At 38.4% G+C, this 16,274-nt stretch overlaps 2 protein-coding genes across 2 annotated transcripts; one reads left to right on the top strand and one right to left on the bottom strand.

The window, feature by feature from the left end:
• Positions 1-684: 684 nt before the first annotated feature.
• On the top strand, positions 685-8,761 carry LOC117382361 (fibulin-7). Its single transcript, XM_033979527.2, has 8 exons — positions 685-1,012; positions 2,014-2,176; positions 3,306-3,482; positions 5,063-5,188; positions 5,964-6,101; positions 6,650-6,787; positions 7,272-7,410; positions 7,859-8,761. The coding sequence occupies exons 1-8, from the start codon at positions 935-937 to the stop codon at positions 8,229-8,231; spliced, it is 1,332 nt and encodes a 443-aa protein (XP_033835418.1). The 5' UTR covers positions 685-934; the 3' UTR covers positions 8,232-8,761.
• Positions 8,762-9,854: 1,093 nt separating this feature from the next.
• On the bottom strand, positions 9,855-15,940 carry tmem87b (transmembrane protein 87B). The gene is made up of 20 exons (XM_055227310.1): positions 15,760-15,940; positions 15,138-15,198; positions 14,944-15,035; positions 14,738-14,872; positions 14,605-14,658; positions 14,345-14,513; positions 14,186-14,247; positions 13,881-14,064; positions 13,700-13,799; positions 13,521-13,614; positions 13,289-13,371; positions 12,488-12,585; positions 12,348-12,406; positions 12,165-12,268; positions 12,016-12,089; positions 11,865-11,935; positions 11,726-11,778; positions 11,589-11,619; positions 11,433-11,506; positions 9,855-11,350 (listed from the first exon to the last, which is right to left on the bottom strand). The coding sequence occupies exons 1-19, from the start codon at positions 15,907-15,909 to the stop codon at positions 11,465-11,467; spliced, it is 1,716 nt and encodes a 571-aa protein (XP_055083285.1). The 5' UTR covers positions 15,910-15,940; the 3' UTR covers positions 9,855-11,350; positions 11,433-11,464.
• Between the last annotated feature and the right edge of the window lie 334 nt (positions 15,941-16,274).

Raw genomic sequence — 16,274 nt, 5'->3', positions numbered from 1 at the left:
TACTTACTTTAAATAATGGTGGTGCTTTATTTGCGTATTCGTAACTATGTGGCTATTTCAACAACTTTGAATATTCTATTGCGCGCGGCAAAACCTTTCGCGCACTGTCTGCTTCCAGAGATCATTAATCAGGAAGAGAAGCTAATCAAATCGTGAAATAGGCCTGACCTTCATAACTAAGTGATAGAAAAGGACAGAATGTTGCATTATGTTATCTTACACTTGCCATTCAAATTAGGTTCTTCCTTGGTGTTTGTCTTTGTAGACTAGTATAAGTTATCTGATTTGCATTTCTGTTGAAAAGTGTTTCTCCTTGTTTTAAAGAGTCTCTGCAACTTCCTCTTTCACCACCAGGTGTCATGGTCACACGTAAAAATAGCTGGCTGTTATTACATGTCATCATAATTGTTGCACGTGAGGTCACCATATTATATATTCTTACACTTCTCCATACGATATAACCATTTCTTTTCTATCAGAGTCATTAGCGTATTAAAACTGAGAAAGATTAAGCCTATATATGTAATTGTTATGACAGCATTCTAACCCACTGAGAAAAAGTCAAGTCCTTTATTAAAGAAACATTTTTTTACAAACACACACAATCTTGACACAACGCATCCCATAGGACAAAAACTGGCCTGTAGCCTCAATGGTTTCCATCTTTCTTTGGCAATGAGCGGCTGTGACTGGAGGAGGAGGGATCCCGGGGGCTCGATGCTTTGGCGTGGAGGCGCGTGCAGAGGCAGAGCGTGGAGCAAAACTTTCTTCAAGCTGAGAGAGGAGAGCATCTTTCAGTGGCACCTGATGAGAACCATCCGAACTCTTTCAGCCCAACTGCACATCAAACAACATTTGTGGACTATACTACCATAAATAGACAAGTGGAGGAAAAAAAGAACAGTTCAACTTCTTTCACCGTTATCCAGTAGAGATGACAGTGTCTCCCCTGTCCCTCTATTTACCTCTGCTGTGTTTGACAGCTGTCCTCTCCAGTGATGCTGCTGTTCAGGTAGGAGGTAGTTTACTGTTGTCTATATCTTTAAAAAATGCAATTTTTTTCTTTCCTCTAATTAGCCTGTTTACCAGCCTATTTATGCTAATTTTTAAAAAATATACATAAAGAGATTAAATAGACAGGTAACAGGTTGTTGGAATTACAAAAGCTACTATAAAGTAGCTTATATTTGCCAAAATAAAGTAAACTTTTTTTTTATTTTTTGACAAATGTAACTCGTGTGCACATGCTCCTCAGATTGCTATGCAGGAATTTAAGGTATGCTGCTCCACAGAAATTGTTCAAGTGACCATGTGATTAATAAGCTTTTCAGAAAGGATTAGAGGCACTTTGCAAGGGTTGGACTTCCCTTGAACTTATATGAGCTATTTTTACTTTAGGCCATTTTAATATGAACCATTTGGTCTGTCTTCTTGCCACAACACAAGTACAAAGAGGACAGTATTTTGGACTTATGTGTTCAGCACATCTGTCCCACAGATTTCATCCAGCTGCAGAAGCTGTGGTAATGAGTGAGAACATGAAGAAGCTGATGGTAACACAAAATACCTCATGAGGTATTGCCTGGCAAACGTCACTTTAGTGTTGGTATTTAGTGCCTAGTAGTCTCATAAATGTAGTTTTATTGATAGTAACAAAAAATTTTACATCATCGTAACCTTAACAACCTCGTAACCAATCATAACACTACATTTGATTCAAATACATCATGTCCCTAAGCGGCATGTTGGTGCTTTATGTTTTATGACTGCTGAGGTAAGTGCTGTGCTTGCCACTGTGTCAGTGGAGACACAGTCCAAGGTTTACCATTAATAGAGAAGACATTGACTATTATCAAATTTTCTCCCCTATGGTCCAAAATCTGGACAATAAATTGGTATACAAATTATTGTTTTTGCTTGCTGAATTTTCTAATATTGCCTGTGCAACAATAGTCTCAGCAAAATACGGTAAACAGTGCTGTCTGTAATAAGTCAGTCTTGGGTCTCTTGTAGAGCTGTATGGACAAGCACCAAGTGGTCGGTGTGCTCCGTCAGATGGAGAAGTTCCTGAAAGGCCAGGAGGTCCGGTTCACTGAGGGTCTGCGGATCATGAAGTCAAAGCTGGCCACTCTTCAAAACTCTGTCTCCAAAATGCCACAAGCTGACCAATCTGCAGGTGACTATATTTTTCTATAATAATCTTATTTACTTTTGACTACTACTATTTAATGATAACAGTTTACACTAGTTACCATATACCCATGTGAACAACTTTTTCTATACAGTCTTGCACAAAAAGTACACAGGACCATTTTATTTAATGTTAGGAACATAGCAGAAACATATTATTTTTCCTATCAATTGTCTACATAATCCTAATACTGCTTAATTCTTATCTGATCCCACACTACTGTGATCCAAAGAGTGTACAAGGTCATCATGGTTTTAGGTTGGCACTCGAAGAGGAAGTGGATTCAGGGAATTGTATTGTTTGGCTGAAAAGTCTCGGGTCAATTTGTTAGTGATGGACCAGTGCAGCTCATAACTCTGGAAAGTGTTTGGATTGAGGATTGAAATGTTTAAGTGAAAAAGATTTAACTGAACTGAAATTGTTTTCCCTGTTACCACTTGGATAGTTGTGAACTACCGGTAGTCTATAACAATTAACAAATTATATGCACTATATAACTATATTATTTGTGTATTTCAATTACAAAAAACAAATATTGATTATATGGATTTATAACACAGAGTGTAATGTGTGGAGTTGTATTTTGCAGGTAACTAAATGTAACCCTTCCCTACATAGGATCATTTGTTGCTTCCTTGGGCAAAACACTACACCTACCTATGTGTGTCAGAATGTGTGAGAATGGGACAGCTTCCCCATAGCAGGTGTGACTGCAGGACTCTCTGTTGTACTAAGTCTGGATAAATAGTCAAGAAGGGCCTCTGATGCAACAATACTAAAACAATCAATGCAACTTGTAGAGTGATGCTTTGCTGCTGTGACTGAAATGTCCCAAATGCAGACTTATGTGTTAAAACCACCACAAATGTATAATGAATCCAAGAACAACACAAACTCTGCATTTGAGCAAAGTGTTATAATTGTGTGCTGTTATTTTTCTGACTGATAAGATCAGACGGAGCTGTGGTTGACTGTAATTGAAGCATTTGAAACATCCTTTCCCATGAAGCGGCTCTCTGCTTGTAGACACGTGTATGTCCTGAGGCTCTGAATGCCAGAGGATCCAGAGGAGCTGGATTCACATGTGACCATCCTTTTCTTTTCCTCTCCATAGCTCCCACCGCCTGCCCCTCACTGGAAGCCCCCGTGCACGGAACAAAGTTTGGCTCAAAGTATTTTGTGGGACATGAAGTACATTTCACATGTGCCCAGGGCTACCAGCTTGTTGGCCCGACCACGCGAGTCTGTCAGGAGAATGGTAGCTGGACAGGCATTGCTACTGTCTGTAAAGGTGAGTTCATGTCCGGTAATGTCATCAGATGTGTAAAGAAGTAATGATCATTCAACTAAAAGGAAAAAAAGGAAAAACATGCAGGCCTGCAGTTATCCAGCTTCCAGATTAACACACCTAATGGTATGAAAGTACTAGTAGTAAAAACAGACCATAGGTTGCAGAGCATCAGTTACAACTGCTTAAGTGTACTAAAAAGTGAAAATCTTTTCTACATTTGCACCCCTGCAGTCCACTAGGGCCAGTTCAAATAATCAAGGATTTGCTTAGAAAGCGTCTGTCCATAGCTTGACAAATCTTGAGAGGCATTCACGGCTCCACAATCTTCACATGCAAAATAAACAGGAGACCAGAATCAAATGTCCCATACAGAGATAACAAAGAAAAGAGGCATTCTTCAGGACGACTGGGCTCTACTGAATGAAGCCCTCGTTAAAATGGCATTAAATGTCTCTGGACACAAAAACACCTGCACCGCATTCCTCTGTGGGGTGCCCTCCCCTTTAAAGCCTGGACTGATGAACAACAGTGGTGGGCTACTGTAGGCAGCCCTTCTCAGGCTCAAATTTCTCAGTCTTTGACTCAAAGTCATTGGGTAAAGTCCAGCAACTGAACAAATGGTTTCACATATATAAGTGTCATTATGTTTAGAAAAATGCACATTAGTTCCATTTTTCTATCCTACAAATAGTAATATGGTGCTACAATGGCTAAAATGGATGCCATACATTTTGTATGATCATTTAATACACCTTTGGCAGCATATGTTCAAAATGCTATATACTTTCTACAGTATTAGTGGATGAGTACCTGATCCATGCAGCTGCACACATGCATGCACTTACATTGAAAGCTTAAAATAACATGACAGGGTTACACTCGCACAGTATTACATGTGTGCACTGCTGTCTATTAGATCTAAATATAGCTCATGCCTTTAAAAAGCTGTATTCAACATTTGTGGAAAAGCATTAGTTAAAAACATTTAAAAATATCCAGCCAAGTGAAGTAAGTCTTTTCATGTTTTGGTGCCGCGGTGGCCTCTGGGAAAGTCAAATAAACATTAAAGGGATTGGTTGTCGTCCAGTGCACCGCGGCCTCCACGCTTCACCTCAGAAAGAGCTCCATCATCTTCACATCTGCACAGTGAGCTGACCACAGAAGCAAAGATATAGCATATAATAGCGTATAAAGGACTGCTTATTTACTTATGTTCTAATTTAACACAGTATACTGGAGATTTAGCTGCTCATGAAGTCATCTCCTTTGTTGTGGTTTCAACACCCAGACAGTTAGTAGCATATACAATTTGAGAAGTACAAACCAATATATCATAAGCTAGATGAACTTCCCATTTAGGGATGCTGTAGCATGGCTTGGAACATTGTTGTTGGTTCCTTGGCAAAATTAACAATTTAGTTCAATTTGATGTAAATTTATATCAGTCCCTAACAACTGCTCACTCATCTAGGCATATATCTAAACAGTAAATCTGAGAAATGCTTATGGACATCTATGGAACCCTTTGTTGTTAAAGGCAAAAAAGTTATTTTCATTGGATTGATCTGTTGTGTGTATAGACATGAGTGTGTGTGCCAGTAACCCCTGTAAGAATGGAGGCACATGTGTGATGGGAGTGAACCAGTACAAGTGCACCTGTCCTCAGAAGTGGAGTGGCCCTCACTGCCAGCACCCAACACAGACAGGTGAGCCACAATCCTTTCTAACAATGTGTTCAGTTGAAATAGTAATTATGAATATAACCCAAGTAGAAGGGAAACACAGTAGTAGTTTTTAAACTACTACTACTACTACTACTACTACTACTACTACTACTACTACTACTACTACTACTACTAATAATAATAATAATAATAATAATAATAATAATAATAATGCATTTGATTTATATAGACAATCAGACATTTAACAGTGTGTTGACCATTCACCTCACACTTAATGATGCCAAGCTACTGTAGCCACAGCTGCCCTCGGGTAGACTGCCAGAAGAGAGGCTGCCACTACTGTACTATGAGCCCCTCTGACCACAATCAACACTTACACACCACATTCATACAATATGAGTGTTGCCTAAGAACACAATGACAGTTTCCACTAGAACCACTGTGGCGACCGCCACACTGTGGCACCAGGTATTTCCAGCAATCTCCCATCCAAGTACTAACCAGTCTCTTGCTTAGCTTCCGAGATCTGACAAGATCGGGCATTGACAAGCAGGTCTGCCTACAAATACTAGTACAAAAATGCAGAGTATAGTACTACCACTACTACTACTTTCTGCTACTTTTGTGCAATCTTTTCTACACAGTACACCCACAATGCTATTCAGGTTTACAAATTTAGAGATTACAATATAGATAGGATTATTGAGGATATGCACATTCAGAAAGTACATATTTTAGAAAAGCTTCTGATTGTCTCTCCTTTATTAATAATAAACTGTATCTTATTTCCATGCAGCCCCTCCTGAGTGGAGTGTTGTGAATGATCCAGCATTCAGTCGTAAACCGCGCTGTGCTCAGGTGAACCGGGCCCAGCACTGCAGCTGTGACGCAGGGTTTCACATGAGCGGCACCTCTGACAACAGCATCTGCCAGGGTGAGGCCAACCTTCAGTAATAGATAAAAGACTTGGGGAAAGACTGTGGGGAAATTGCTTTGCAGCTAATTCACATGGCTGGCTTCACTTATATACATAGCCCAAAACATAGACATATTTTTTGTGAACTGAGGAGGGCAGAAGCAGTGACTGCAGGAGAACATGGTTAGAGCAGAGAAGGTTTCATGGGCCAAAGAGGATGTTTTGGGCCTGTTTAGTTGCTCACTCTGAGTAAATCTCCTCCAGGCTGGGCAGCTTTGAGCACAAGCTAATAAACATCATACCAGTAGGACAGATTTCAACAAACACTGTATCGTCAAGAAAAATTATATTTTTATCATTTTTAAATTGCAATTTCTATAAGATATAACAGACCTAATCATTAATTAAATTATTCATTGAGTCATTATCTATAATACATAATACTCTCATGAAGCTATAGTAAAATAGCTTCTGTTTAATAATTCTGAATAAGCCAAGTAAACAGATGCCTGAATGTTGACATAAGTCTACATTTTGACATTGTTTTGTGTTTTTGTGTTTGACAGATGTAAACGAGTGTGAGGTTTATCGGCTGGATCAAGGAGGAAAGCTATGTGTCCATGAATGTGTGAATGTCCCGGGTTCTTACCACTGCTCCTGCCCCAGCGGCTACAGGCTGCTCCCAGATGGGCGGAGCTGTGAGGGTGAGTGACAGGGCGAAACAGAGGACAAAGACTCATTCAGAGCACTGGCTGCTGTTCTACAATCTGGCTCTAATGTCAGAAAGAAATACTTGCAAATTACTCTGCACATTTGCCAAAACATACAAAAATCCTCTCATATATTTGGTAAACGATATTGTCCCTGTCTATTTCAGTGTATGTTCCTATAGTTATTGTGAATTGAGAAGTGTTCTTTCTGCCAACAAACTTTGCGACTACTTTCATTTGCACCTTTGTTGCTTAGCAATAATACACCCTGTGGAACACATGACTTCACCCTTTCAAGCAAAAAAAAAAATCTTTCGGACATGAGGCATTTATGAGAGACTAAACTAAAAACTAAATAAACACCCCCATCTCTGACTGTGGTAACCAGGAAGTCCACATTCAGTCTGGCCAGTCTCCCCCTCTCCCTGCTCTCTCATACAGTAACAGTGCATGGCTCTGCTGCTGTTTTGTCTTCCAGATGTGGACGAGTGCTTGAGCCAGAAGCACAACTGTACCAATGGGACGACCTGTATCAACACAGGAGGAGGGTTCCAGTGCGTCAGTCCGGAATGTCCCCGGTCACATGGACATGTCCATTATGTCAAGACATCACCTTTGTAAGTCTTTAATCAACATATAACATACAACACTACCACTGTAGTAGCTTGTCAGTATTTATAATCCTCTGTGCACCAAACCATCCATGTGGTGAAATGTATCTTCAAAGCGAATCACAAAGCTAGGTGGGAAATGTCATAGTTTCTAAAAAAAAAAAAAAAAAAAAAAGAAAGAAAAAGAAACAGATTACATAAACTCCACATTAACCATCATCTTTTTCATCTTTTTGTTTTTCTCTCCATAAGTAGCACTGGAATAAGTTTATGGTTGGTATTATTTGTAGTGATGTAAATAACATATACATGTTATATACATATACATGTATATACCGCTGTTCAGTACTTCTGAACAGCGGTATATACATGAATGGTGGATGGATGTCTACAGTATGAGGGGCTTTCATTGTCCCTTAGTGATCATTCTAATTGCTTCATGTCTGTGCCACAGTCAGTGTGAGAGGAATCCCTGCCCCATGGACAGTCACAGCTGTCAGCTCGCTCCAAAGACAGTGTCCTTCCATTACCTGTCCCTGTCATCCAACCTGCCGACTCCTGCAACTCTGTTTAGGATGGCCACAGCCACTGCGCCGGGGCGCACGGGGCCGGACAGCCTGCGCTTTGGGATCGTTGGGGGTAACTCCAGAGGCATGTTTGTGATGCAGCGCTCAGACAGACAGACCGGAGAGCTGATCCTGGTGCAGCAGCTGCAGGGCCCGCAGGAGATCAGCATCGACGTCGACATGTCCGAGTACAGCGACCGCATCTTCCAAGCCAAACATGTGGCCAAAGTACACATCCTGGTGTCACCGTACAACTTTTAAACCAGCTCCAAAGCTCTCAAGGTGGAAATATGAAGAACTGATCTGATATGAAATCTGACCTGAATTTCTACAAACATACATGTATTTAATCAGTGGAAAAAACATCTTGACATGACATCTTTATATTGCATACTATGATCCTGAGCTTTGACTGTCACCTGCTGAAGGTCTGACGCTTACTATATGCACTTTTCTTTTATATTTCCTATAGTTTTATTAGTACATCAATGGCTTAATTTATTGGAAACATTGTTGGTATTTTTTTTTACTTATTTTCTCTTAGATCATGTACTGTATATTTGCTTAAGCTGGAGTAGGGCTCAAATGTTACATTATATTTCTGTAGCCCTGCAGTAATACTGTACCACAGCATATTTGCTGCATTAGTCATATTCTTTATGTTACCCAGAGACGCACATTTTTATGTCTAAAATCAAAGGCTTTACAGTGAGCTTTCCAGGGCACAACTCAGTCCGCCTGGAATTTGAATTGTCACAACATAATTGAAATAAAGTCAGTCCAAAACTTCACGATTTGTTAACAGCTACCTTTGCTGAGATTGAACACTGGGCTATTGAATATCATTGTGGCAGCGGTTTTCATTTTACCTCTATTGAAGGTGAATTTTAATGAGTGAAAGGCACACCACTGCATATTTGAAAAATGAATAATAATCTGTACAGTATACCAGGAGACTTTGAATAAAAGAAATGACAGATGTGGTCTTAACTACAACAAGACGAGGGGCACAAGAAGAGGTAAATACTCCAATGGTTTCTATCAGGCAAAGATGAAGGGCTGTTTAAAACAATGGTGTGTTCAGATGTATAACAAAAATACATGGATGGTGGAGTCATTCTGTGGCATTTTGAAACCTCCTTTAGTGCCAAAGACAACTGGAAAGCACTAAGCAACATAACATAAGCAACAGCAGAAATGATGCTGGAGCCAGCCCTGTGAGGTTTGTTGGTCACAAACTTTAACAGCCTCAGTGGTTACATGCAGTGGTCATGTTATTGCACTTTCTTCAGGGACTAATCCTTAACTTTAGCTGCTGATCTGTGGTGATTTAAAAGGTTTAAATTGGCACAAAACAGTGACCAGTGACATAATCCCTAATCACTGAAACACAAAGAACATGATTAGTTGTAATACCTTAGCAACCTGAAGTTTAGCAGAAAACACTGCAGACCAATGTACAAAGGCATGTTGCTTACGACTTTTCTATTGCTTTGTATGGTAGACATGATGAGCACTGATAGAGTATATCACTGAAAGCGACAACAAATTTCTGAATCTGAATCCTTGCATTCCTTGTATATTTAGATTCAGGCAATCCTTGACATAAAATGAACAAATGAAAACAGGTGCTTCAGGTGTTGCTCAAAAATGAATTGGACTTTTATTGGACAGGAAATGGAAGGGCCAATGTAGATTTTTCTTCCTGAATATTTGGAGCAGATCCAAAAAAACAGCAAAAATTGTGCTAGACTTGTGTCAAAAAGGACTATCAATAAATGATCCTAAAAAGATAAATCTAAGCTAGAGTTTTTACATATCACTATAACAGCTATAATATAATTGTCATTGTCATGTGTAAAGTGACAGAAAACCAAAATCGTTTTATAAATTACTGATATTTAATCAGTGTACACACTTCCTGAAAAGGAAGAGGAAAACTGCTGGTATGAAGAGCACACTTCCTCCTGATGCCTTTGCACCTGTGGAATTATGAAATAACAGGAATCAGCCAAAACCATCTGTACAAATAACCAGGTCCACTGCAGGTGTCTGCAGTTTTATATAACACAAGCAACAGTGCCATGAAAAGCACAATTATTCCAGCTTTCCAACCATTATAAAAGAAAACATTTAAAACACTATTCAAGTGATTTGCTTGTGCCTGTGCCGACAATGCCAGACATGAATGATTTACATCAACAGAGAAAAAAAGATTAAAGAACATAGTAGGTAAAATAAATGATTTTATCGACAAAGACAACAAAATCAACCGAAGCCTCCTGTTGCCTTTAACAGAGATGGAAGCACACCTCGTAAACAGAGTAAACATGAAGAAGCCACATATGAACAACCTATAAGTACACTTAAACAAATAAATAAATCAACATACACAATAGTATATTGCTCTTATTTTGGAAAACAAAACAGCTTTCCACATACACACGGCAGATTCAAACTTGAACATGACTGTACAGATCACAACGCTAGTGTCTACATTACTGAACCCATTAACATCTGTATTAAAGTAACTGTGCATTATTTCCAATACTGTAGGCAGGTTCGCAGACAGCCACCAGTAATAAGAGAAACATCAATTTTCAATGACCTCCAAAAACCCCAGGGCCCAAACCAGGACTACACATAGGCACAGCTTTGATTTTCAAAGTGCATAAGAGCTAACATGAAACAGTGTATGAAATGTTATGTTTTCCTGACTTAGATAATAATTAGATGGAAAACAAGCATAGCCTAGACACATCTATTTGAGTCCTTGGAGCCCTAAGTTGGGCAGAGATTTTAAGCAGACATGAAAACATATGTGAGGACTACGAAGTGAAATCACTGGTTTATACAAAAAAATTAAGCAAAGATATCTGGGAGCACAACCTTTAGCTTGGTCTTTTTAGAAAACAAAAAACATAACATTTCTATAGCTAATAAACAATGCTAAATTCAATCTCCAATATGGTTGAATATTTTAAATAAATCCTCTTAAGGTTTATTTTCTCTGTAAACAGCCTATACTTTCCCTCTATTCTTAAATGCAAATTTCTTGATACCGTCTCTCAAATAATATTTTACAGGCCCTTGAAAATACCTTCCATATTGTTCTGTCAGTGTTTGAGTTCATGCATGATGCCTACTGCTCCTGCTAATCTCTGGTAAAATAAATTCAAAAGAATGACAATAATAAATACAGCACTTAATAAAACACATTCTCTTTGGAAATAAAGGCTAGAAACTGATGACTTCAGGAAATCACTGATTCACCGTCAGTGCAGACTGGTCTTGTTAAAGAGTTAAAACAACAAAGGGTCCCCAAAAACGGCTTCACGCAGCCTTGATCATGACCTTTAGCACCCACACAGGAGTCCACACTGAAACATGGACAAAAAAAAACAACAAGTTATTGTGCAATGAGATAAAATTAAGTGAACTTCAACTGGATACATGAACTACCTTGGAGTCGGCAGATGGTCCCAAACAAAGCATCACTCCAGTTTTGACATTTCATACTTGGTCGTCATTATTTCCTAAAAAATGATTTTTCTCTCTTAGTATCAATGTTCAAATTTCTATCAGAAATACATGTGTTAAGTGATAAGTTTATTGTACCTCATCTGAGTCCAGCAAGACCGGTAGAGCTCTGTGATGAGATTTTAAAAAGTGTCAAATTATGTAATTTGCATAAATTACAATACTAAAAATTTGTAATAAAGTTGTTTTAGCAATATAACAACTATAAGGCTTACACATCAGTAATTGAGCTTGGAATGTTGTCCTCCACCCATTTCAAGTCTTCATCCTGTAAAAAGAACAAATGCTAAATGCTGCCATCTGTTGCACTGTACGATAACTGCATATTTGAATTTCAGACACTCATGTACATACTGGGTTTGCTTCTGCAGGTTTAGCAGTACCATTGGTCTCATTTTTAGCTGCTCTTAATTTGATGCCATCAGCTGTGAATAAAATACATAGATATTCAAAAAGTACAAAATACAGTAAACCAAATATGCTAACAGATTCAACATTAAGTTACCCATGTTTGTATTGGTCATAAACTCCTCAATCTCTTCATCATCAGAGTCATCAATGAGAGGTGTGAAGGCATATCTTTGAGCAAATGAAATACATTTAAGATTAAAAAAGTTTCAACAATCAGATTCACATTATAAGGTGTTGATGTACCTTTGGTTGTTTGCAGACGGTCTCCATAGAAACATAATGACGAGCAGAATGACTGAGAACAAGAACCTCCAGAAGGCATCTTCCACCCACAGCTCGATCCAGTCCTTTGAGACAGACAATTGGGAAAAATAAGTTGCTAATACTTAAGACAATGACGTAATATTGGTTGTATGAAACACTTACGGACTGACAATCCGCAAGACGGAATTTCTTAGCTATCCATGCCATGAAGATGATAGAAGCTAATAAGAGGAAAAGCAGTTATGTTTATTTCTTGCAAGTAAAGTGTGGTTTACCAAAGCAATGCTGTTAGCAAAACTTACCAAGAACAGCAAATATTAGCGTGTTTGTAAAATGTCTGTATAGAGACAACTTGACCGGGTTCCTCCTGAGCTTCAGAGTCTTCATCGTTTGTGCCAAGCTTACAAATATGTTCATGGGAGTCAAGGAGAACATACTGAAATATTGACTAGACAGTAGTTTTATGAGCCAAAATTAGGGGTTTACTATGTAGGGGTTGGTATATTTTGCATATATTGTAAAAGAAAAGAAGCAGCCAATTTTAGTGGTATGGTATGGTTTAGTATGATTCAAATATTATGATTTTGAAATAGGGGTGGGTGATATTAACAAAAATAAACATTTCAATATCTTTATTCCAACAAATGTGATATTATGCATTTTTCCATGTAATCTCCCACCTCTATTTTGAATTTAGTTAAAGTTTTATAATATACCACAGTACTTGAGCCCTAATGTAAGCCTGATTATGTGAATGAGGCAAGGAGCAGAGGAAAAGGTGCACAAAAGGATATCCACCAGCAAAGAGAGGAGTCAAGCAGAGCCAGGGGAATGTTGGCCAGCAGGGCCAGATCTGAGTCTTTTGCCTAGAGGTCAGAGGTCACGGTGAGGACAGTGCAGGAACACACAGGGAAGAGAGAGTGGGAATCAAATCAAAAAGGATCAGAGATTTAAAAGTAACTCAGCAAACACAAAACAGAACCAATTACCACAGCAAATGGAAGAAAATTAATCATGACAATAAAAAGGAAATAGATCTTTAACCATGTAAGGTGCAAATGTTGTTATTCATCTGACTAATCCTAATTATAAAGGACTGTAACTGGAAGGATATGAACCAGATGGCACAGGAATCAAGTATGGCAAGAACAACTTCTGTAATGAGAGCTGGGCCATTGTCCCGACCCTTCAATACAGATGCAACCAAAAATACATTAATATTTACAGCAGTAGCTACACCTTAAAATCAGCCAATTATTCTATTGCTACAACACATACAACAAATTCTGAATAGTGAATTTGGCACCCAGGTTTTCTTTGATGAAAATAACTTACCCCAGTAATTCTTAGGACACCTTCGATGCTTGCAAAGGCAAAGTAGAGCATCCCCAAACCAACAACCCTGTGCATAACTGTCCCCAACCGAGGCCTGAAATTATAAGAAAGAGAACATTCATTGTACAATATTGAACTAATTATATGCATATTACAGCTGTGGTCATAAAGATACATACTTTACAATGCCATACCCAAGACTAACAATAATGACAAGCAATCTAGCGAGGGTCCTCTTTAAGGCAGAGATCAGTTCAGCAAAAATCAATAAGCCAGATGCTGTAAAACAATACAAGTATTTAAAATATTTGTCTTATAATGAATCCAGCTAAACATTTAAATTATCTTATGTGTTCTTACTCGCAGAGCCAACAGCATTTGTGTTTTCATATTCCGCACAGAAGACCGCTTTCTCAACCATCCCCAAGAATATGACCCCAGCAATCCAAAACTGAATACGGAGTAGATCCTTCCAATAGCAGGCCGCCCAAACAAACCAGAGCACAGCATACAAGATGTAGACTATGCACATCACCATGTAGAACTATCGGAAGCAGACAACACAGAATGGAAAACAAATGTGATTACGGTACTATTGTGATATTGGTGATGTAGTATCAAAATAGTATTTATTTTTATCATTATTATTTTGTTAATTAACTTACAATCATCAAAGGCCACTCTGTGATGGATATGTAGCCATGTTCACCTCGCATCACCAAATCAACTAAAAATTTACATCAAACATATTAGTACAGTAAGTGCTGTAAAAGCTTTTTCTACATCAGATAAACAAGCTACTGTGCTTAACAAAAGCCTCTTACTCGTTAAATTCCAGTGGGAGTCTGGCTTGTTGGTCAGGATCTTCATGACCAGCAGGTATGGTCCATCTCTCCAGGTGGTGGCAATCACATTGTCTTTGATGCTGACATTACTGTTTTTTTCGGTTTTGCGCTCATACTCATCAATAATCAGTCTGGTGTAGTTAGAATCCTAAATGAGGCACACAACAAAACATATGGACAAACTTAACTACTGTATATGTATTGCTGGATATATTTGTTTATCTAAACAACATTCTTACTGGCTTGTTAGGGTCAAGGGGAGGACCAGCAGGGCGTGGATATGCTTTTGCTTTCTGAAATAACAACAAAGATTTAACTTAACCAAACAAATAAAACTTTGAGATAAGGAAAAAGACAATTGTTCAAACTCACATTGAGCATTGGGAAAGAGAGCAGTTTGTTTGTACATGTTATGGCCTTGTGTCTGTGTTCAATGACTTCTCCTTGGTCCATAGGGTTCGGATCAAGGCCTTGGGCGCGACTTAGAGGTGTTCTCTCATACATTTCCTGAAAATAATTCATACTTAAATATTACATGTCTAATTAAACATCTACTAAAACAAATGTAAATTACTTACTTCAATATTATTGAATTCATTGTGACAGGGGTAGAATTTTATAAGCCAGTGAATAGTGAAATCCACATTTTCAGGACAATAAAATGATACAACTGAAGGACAGAGTGAGTTAGAGATCAATACATGAAATATGCAGAAATAATACAGAAATAAATATCTAATATCGAATAAAAAGGCACATATTATTGCTGTACCTTTCAACTGTATGTCTGTATTCCTGTACATAGATTTTCTGACCAGGAGTGGCTTGGATGACTGGAACAACAATGTACATCACTGTTTACATACTGTGTTAAGGTCATAAGGTCATAAAGAGTTAGATCAGAAAACCAAGATGCAATAATAAAACTAAACAAAGAAAAGTCAACAGATAAAATGAAGATGCTGAATTATTGATCAAGGCCTTCAAAGTTGCCATTAGGCCAGTTCTGCGCAGTTGGTCCCGTATTCACCCTACTAATGGATATATTGTCATTTGCACGATAAAGTACTTGTAGATTTAGATTTTAGACTTGGAAGTGTATTGACTGTTGAAAAGGGGGAGTCACAACTAGCATCCAAATGCTAACTGAGCTTTAGAGGGGCTTAAACCAAATTTAGGTTGAGTTTTACAAATTGTCAAGATATTTAACTAAACAAAATCATAATGTTGGACAATGGACTACACAATTATATACAATTAGCATAAAGAACCAGACTGAACCACATTTCATTTCACGAGTGTCACAGACCTGGGGGTTAGCATTACGAGGCTAACTACTGTAGCTAAAGCTGCGGCAAACTTTGCTAAATGGTCGCTGCTAATTGCATACTTACATTTACTACAGTTATTTTCCAAAGGCCAGGCTCGGGTGCAGCACATGTTGTCTTAAATGTGCTGAGTAAAACCAGTGACAAAAGAAGCCATGGACACAATACCCGTCTGACAGGACAACTCCACGTCCGCATCTTGGCAGCAGCCGCCATGTTTGATGTGTACAACGTTTAGCTGTACGTATCCACAGGAGTGCCAAATAAGAGAAGCATTTTTCATCCTGAGGAATCGTACGTGAATTAGTTTTCCTCTTCTCAGTCCTGCTACAATGTAAACGTATAGTAATGAACGTGTAAACTGAAATAACTACGCATAGTGTATTTGGGATTAGATTTTATGTCGATTAAATATAACAATTAATCAATGAGTTATATTTGAAGACCACGTATCTGGCAACCCAGCAATAACAGCTGATACAACCTTGCCATTGTAAAACGTGTCTCGCTGTATTGGTTGGTTTAGTTTTGTCCACCAAAATCTGAATTAGCTAGTTTGCATAGTGACAGAAGCATATAAT

Source organism: Periophthalmus magnuspinnatus, chromosome 15 (genome assembly GCF_009829125.3).
Source record: "Periophthalmus magnuspinnatus isolate fPerMag1 chromosome 15, fPerMag1.2.pri, whole genome shotgun sequence".
NCBI lineage: Eukaryota > Metazoa > Chordata > Actinopteri > Gobiiformes > Gobiidae > Periophthalmus > Periophthalmus magnuspinnatus.
Note: the sequence above shows the minus strand (reverse complement) of the source record. Positions and strands in the feature narration are given on the sequence as shown.

Excerpts from the sequence above, each read along its gene's own strand:
- LOC117382361 (XM_033979527.2), top strand. The coding sequence starts at position 935 with ATGACAGTGTCTCCCCTGTCCCTCTATTTACCTCTGCTGTGTTTGACA. Across the intron at positions 6,102-6,649 it reads TGACAACAGCATCTGCCAGG|ATGTAAACGAGTGTGAGGTT; the intron begins GTGAGGCCAACC and ends TGTGTTTGACAG. Across the intron at positions 7,411-7,858 it reads TATGTCAAGACATCACCTTT|TCAGTGTGAGAGGAATCCCT; the intron begins GTAAGTCTTTAA and ends TCTGTGCCACAG.
- tmem87b (XM_055227310.1), bottom strand. The coding sequence starts at position 15,909 with ATGGCGGCTGCTGCCAAGATGCGGACGTGGAGTTGTCCTGTCAGACGG. Across the intron at positions 14,873-14,943 it reads ATGAATTCAATAATATTGAA|GAAATGTATGAGAGAACACC; the intron begins GTAAGTAATTTA and ends AATTATTTTCAG. Across the intron at positions 13,372-13,520 it reads GTGTCCTAAGAATTACTGGG|GGTCGGGACAATGGCCCAGC; the intron begins GTAAGTTATTTT and ends TCTGTATTGAAG.